The sequence below is a fragment of the Salvelinus sp. IW2-2015 genome, linkage group LG13, assembly GCF_002910315.2.
Source record: "Salvelinus sp. IW2-2015 linkage group LG13, ASM291031v2, whole genome shotgun sequence".
NCBI classification, from domain to species: Eukaryota; Metazoa; Chordata; class Actinopteri; order Salmoniformes; family Salmonidae; genus Salvelinus; species Salvelinus sp. IW2-2015.
In genome coordinates this window covers 6839842-6846199 of record NC_036853.1, presented here as the reverse complement: position 1 = coordinate 6846199, position 6358 = coordinate 6839842, and the positions used below count along the sequence as shown (strand labels likewise).

General features: G+C 38.5%; 1 protein-coding gene across 1 annotated transcript in view; it reads right to left on the bottom strand.

Annotated features, from left to right (window-relative positions):
* The window catches only part of LOC139028576 (unconventional myosin-IXAa-like), a 123303-nt gene that overhangs the window by 29545 nt on the left and 87400 nt on the right, over nucleotides 1-6358 (bottom strand). The window contains exons 26-27 of the mRNA XM_070446353.1: nucleotides 4152-4213; nucleotides 3634-3826 (exon numbers count right to left, since the gene is read on the bottom strand). Coding sequence (XP_070302454.1) covers nucleotides 3634-3826; nucleotides 4152-4213 — 255 coding nt within the window. The remainder of the gene's footprint in view (nucleotides 1-3633; nucleotides 3827-4151; nucleotides 4214-6358) is intronic.

The following is a 6358-nucleotide window of genomic DNA, read 5'->3' as shown; positions in this document are numbered from 1 at the left end:
CTTAAATTACCAAACTTAGACTTAAATTACCAAACTAGACTAAAATTACCAAACTAGGACTTTAAATTACCAATCTAGACTAAATTACCACAGCTAGACTAAATTACCAAGCTAGACTAAATTACCAATATAGACTAAATTACCAAGCTAGGATAAATTACCATCAGTAGACTAAATTTACCAACTTAGACTAAATTTACCAATCTAGACTAAAATTACCCACGCAAAACTAACTAGACTAAATTACCAAACTAGACTAAATTACCAACTAGAACTAAATTACAATACTAGACTAAATTACCAAGCTAGACTAATACCAACTAGACTAAATTCCACACTAATACCAATCTAGCACTAAATTACCAAGCTAGACTAAATTTACCAAGCTAGACTTAAATTACCAACTAGACTAAATACCAATCAGACTAAATTTACCAATCTAGACTAAAGTACCAAGCCTTAGGACTTCAACATTACCCAATCTAGACTAAATTACCAAGCTAGGACTAAATTACCAATCTAGACTAAATTTACAAATCTAAAACAATGTCAGCTGACATGGACTAATTGATTGACATTTCGAAATTTTTTTTTTTCTTTTTAACACCTCATGTATTTCTAGTATTTCTAACCTTCAACAGGAAGTTGCAGACCCGAGGGGGGCGAAACTGATCTGAGGGCCATCCCCTCTGTAATAGACAGTCCTTTGACCATATCTGCTATCCCTTCCCGGTCTACTTTAACTGGTGTAGTACCCGTGCCAATCAACTGTGTCAGCCCCTGCGCAGCTCCTTTTGATCTTATTGGTGGAGCCAGACTGCCTGAAGATTGCCCTCGTGTTGTTTAGATGGCCGATGCATCTCGATGTTAGTTTGATGAGCTTCTCCACCACCCAGCGGGCACTGTTTCCTCTCCTCGCTGGTCAGACGAGACACCTCCACGCCAAACTGCTTATCTACAGGCTCCAGCGTCGTTACCTGATAGAGGAAAAACACAAACGCGCGATCGGAAAAGGACGGACACACGTTGTACATCGCAAAACACACGCGCACAGACGACGGACAGAAGTGAGGAAGCGCAGACAGACCTTGCCAATATATACACATTGGAGGTACAGAGAGAGAGAAAATTGTACATTCCTGCAACTGCCAAATGTAAACACTCCAACATCCGTTATTAGGACTGTTAGAAAAAGCCATCGACGAATAGTCCATTATCTCTTTACATCATTGGGAAGAATGACATGGTTTGTGCATCGTTAGCCTTATCCCTCCTTTCCATTGTCAGTAGACCGTACACCTGCCACACTAGTAATAATATACTCTTAACCTTTTGCTTACATTTGGTGGTCATCCTGTGCAGCATTTTCTATGGCAGGCGTACCGACACACTTGCAGAAGAGGACACAACAGAGACAGAGCAATTTCGGATCTGTTAACCTTACACAACGTTCTGGACAACGTTCCGTGTCCAACCCCTGTGTCAGTCAACAAACCAAACAACCACTATATACCCTAACCAATTCTGCAACATTCCACACACCGTTCCAACATTGTTCCCAGTCCAACCTCGTCTGGCGTCAAGAATAGTGCACTAAATATGGAAGAAGGGTCTGTTTGGAATCAATACTTAGAAGAGAGTTGTAGGAATTGGAATGCATTACTGTTAGAGAGAGTATGTAGGAATGGAATGCATACTTAAGAGAGAGTATGTAGAGAATGGAATGGCATACTTAGAGAGAAGTATAGAGGAATGGAATGCATACTTAGAGAGAGTATAAGAGGAATGGGAATGCATACTTAGAAGAGAGTATAGAGAATGCGAAATGCATACTTAGAGAGGAGTATAGAGGAATGGAATGCATACTTAGAGAGAGTATAGGGAATGAATGCATACTTAGAGAGAGTATAGAGGAAGGAATGCAATACTTAGAGGAGATATAGAGGAATGGAATGCTACTTAGAGAGAGTATAAGGAATGGAATGCCAATCTTAGAGAGTATGGAGGAATTGGAATGCATACTTTAGAGAGAGTATGGAGGAATAGAATGCATACTTAGAAGAGAGTATTAGAGGAATGGAATGCATACTTAGAGAGCAGTATAGAGGAATGGAATCGCATTACTTAGAGAGAGTATGGAGGAATGGAATGCATACCTTAGAGAGTATGGAGGAATGGAATGCATATTAGAGAGAGTATGGAGGTAATGGAATGCATACTTAAGAGAGGAGTATGGAGGAATGGAACTGCATTACTAGAGAGTATGGAGGAATGGAATGCATAACTTACGAAGAGAGTATGTAGGAATGGAATGCATACTTAGGAGAGTTTATAGCAGGAATGGAATGCATACTTTAGATAGTATGGAGGAATGGGAATGCATTACTTAGAGAGTAGTATAGAGGAATGGAATGGCATACTTAGAGAGGAGTATGGAGGAATGGAATGCATACTTTAAGAGAGAGTATTAGAGAATGGAATGCATACTTAAGGAGAGAGTATACGAGGAATGGAATGCCCATTACTTAGAGAGAGTATGGAGGAATGGAATGCATACCGTTAGAGAGAGTATGTAGGAATGGAATGCATATGCTAGAGAGAGTATGTAGGAATGGGGAATGCATACTCTAGACGAGAGTATGTAGGAATGGAATGCATACTTAGCAGAGAGTATAGCAGGAATGGAACTTGCCATACTAGAGAGAGTATAGAGGAATAATGCATACTTAGAAGAGTATGGAGGAATGGACAATTGCACACTACTTAGAAGAGATATTAGAGTTAATGAATGCATACTTAGAGAGAGTATAGAGGAATGGAATGCATACTTAGAGAGAGTATGTTAGGAATTGGAATGCATACTTTAGAGAGAGTATGTAGGAATGGAAATTGCATACTTAGAGAAGAGTATGTAGGAATGGAATGCATACTTAGAGAGAGTATGTAGGAATGGAATGCATACTTAGAGAGAGTATAGAGGAATGGAATGCATACTTAGTATATAGTATAGAGGAATGGAATTGCATACTTAGAGAGTATAGAGGAATGAGAATGCAGACTTAGAGAGAGTATGGAGGAATGGAATGCATATTAGAGAGTAATGTGGAATTGGAATGCATACTTAGAGAGTATAGAGGAATGGAATTGCATACTTAGAGATGTAATGTAGGAATGGAATGGGCATACTTAGAGAGAGATTAGAGGATATGGAATTGCATACTTAGAGAGAGTATAGAGCAATGGAAGCATACCTTGAAGAGAGTATGGAGGAATGACTGCATACTTTTAAGAGAGGAGTATGGAGGAATGATGCATACTTAGAGAGTATTACCAATCTAGACTAAATTACCAAGCTAGACTAAATTACCAATCTAGACTAAATTACCAAGCTAGACTAAATTACCAATCTAGACTAAATTACAAATCTAAAAAATGTCAGCTGACATGGACTAATTGATTGACATTTCGAAATTGCACCTTATGTATTCTAGTATTCTAACCTTCAACAGGAAGTTGAGACCCCGAGGGGGGGGAACTGATCTGAGGGCCATCCCTGGTATAGACAGTCCTTTGACCATATCTGCTATCCCTTCCCGGTCTACTTTAACTGGTGTAGTACCCTGCCAATCATACCTGTGTCCAGCCCCTGCCGCAGCTCTTTGATCTTATTGGTGGAGCCAGACTTCCTGAAGATGCCCTCTGTGTAGAGGCCGTGCATCTCGATGTAGTTGATGAGCTTCTCCACCACCAGGGGCACTGTCCTCTCCTCGCTGGTCAGACGAGACACCTCCACGCCAAACTGCCTGGACGACAGCTCCAGGTCGTACTGATAGAGAAAAACACAAACGCGGATGGAAGGACGGACACACGTGTACATCGCAAACACACGCGCACAGACGGACGGACAGAAGTGAGAAGCGCAGACAGACCAATATATAACATGGAGGTACAGAGAGAGAGAAAATTGTACATTTGCAACTGCAAATGTAAACACTCCAACATCCGTTATTAGGACTGTTAGAAAAGCCATCGAGGGAATAGTCTCCTCTTTACATCATTGGGAAGAATGACATGGTTTGTTGATCGTTAGCCTTATCCCTCCTTTCCATTGTCAGTAACGTACACCTGCACACTATAAAATATACTCTTACCTTTTTGCTACATTTGGTGGTCATCCTGGTGCAGCATTTTCTATGGCAGGCGTACCGACACACTGCAGAAGAGGACACAACAGAGACAGAAGCAATCGGGATCTGTTAACCTTACACAACGTTCTGACAACGTTCCGTGTCCAACCCCTGGTCAGTCAACAACCAACAACCTATATACCCTAACAATTCTGCAACATTCCAACAACGTTCCAACATTGTTCAGTGTCCAACCCCTGGGTCAAGAATAGTGCACTAAATATGGAAGAAGGGTCTGTTTGGAATCAATACTTAGAGAGAGTATGTAGGAATGGAATGCATACTTAGAGAGAGTATGTAGGAATGGAATGCATACTTAGAGAGAGTATGTAGGAATGGAATGCTATTATTTTAGATCAGTGATTCTGCGACTCTGAGTATTATTATCAGAATCAGTGATCTGGGACTCGTGATATTATTTTTAGATCAGTGATCTGGACTCTGATATTTATTTTTAGATCAGTTGATCTGACTCTGGATTTTTTAGCAGTGATTACTCTGATATTTTTAGATCAGTGATCTGAGCTCTGATATTATTTTAATCAGTGATCTTGGACCTCTGATATTATTATAGATCAGTGATCTGGGACTCTGATTAATTATTTTAGATCATGATCTGGGAAACTCTGATATTAGTAAGATAGTGATCTGGACTCTGAATATTTATTTTAGTCAGTGATCTGGAACTCTGATATTATTTATAGATCAGGATTCTGGACTCTGATATTATTTAGATAGTGATCTGGATCTGGATATTATTATAGGATCGTGATCTGGACTTGGATATTGATTTTAGATCAGTGATCTGGACTCTGAATTTTAGTACTAGCTCTTCGTGTACTGGTAAATTCCGATGATCTGGACTCTGATTTAATTAAGATCAGTGATCTGACTCTGATATTAATTATAGAATCAGTGGATTGGAACTCTGATATTTATTTTAGATCATGGTGATCTGGACCTGATATTATTTTAGATCAGTGATCTGGACTCTGATATTATTATAGATCAGTGATCTGGACTCTGATATTTTTAGAATCAGTGATCTGGCACTCTGATATTATTTTAGATCAGTGATTCTGCGACTCTGATATTATTTATACGATCAGTGATCTGGACTCTGATATTATTATAGAATCAGTGATCTGGACTTCTGAATATTATTATAGATCCAGTGATCTGGACTCTGATATTAGTTTATCGATCAGTGATCTGGACTCTGATAATTAAGATAATGATCAGTTGATTTAGATCATGACCGGACTCTGACTATTAATTATAGATCAGTGATCTGGACTCTGATATTATTATAGGACCAGTGACTGGACTCTGGATATTTATTATAGATCAGTGATCTGGACCCTCTGATATTATTATACGATCAGTGATTGACTCTGATATATTATAGATCAGTGATCTGGACTCTGATATTATTTAAATCAGTGATCTGGACTCTGTATATTATAACTAGTGATCTGGACCTGATATTATTAAGATCAGTGATCTGGACTCTGATATTATTTTTAGATCAGTGATCTGGACTCTGATATATTATAGTATCAGTGATCTGGACTCTGATATATTATAGTCAGTGATCTGGACTCTGATATTATTTATGATCAGTGATCTGGACTCTGATATTATTTTAGATCAGTGTCTGGACTCTGATATTATTATTGATCAGTGATCTGACTCTGAATATTATTTATAGATCAGTGATCTGGACTCTGATATTATTATAGATCAGTGATCTGGACTCTGATATTATTATAGATCAGTGATTCTGGACGTCTGATATTATTTTACAGATCAGTGATCCTGGACTCTGATAGTTAATTTTAGATGCAGTGATCTGCGACTCTGATATTATTATAGAGTCTGAGTTCTGGACTCTGAATTATTTTAGATCATGAGTCGGGACTCTGATTATTATTATAGATCAGTGATTACAATGGTCTGATATTATGATATGCATCCATGTGATCTGGACCTGATATTATTTTAAGATCAGTGATATCTGGACTCTGATATTTTATTGATCAGTGATCTTGGACTCATGAATATTATTACTTAGATCAGTTGATTCTTGGACTCTGATATTATTATAGATTCAGTGATCTGGGACTCTGTATTATTATAGATCAGTGATCTGGTACCTGATATATTTTTAA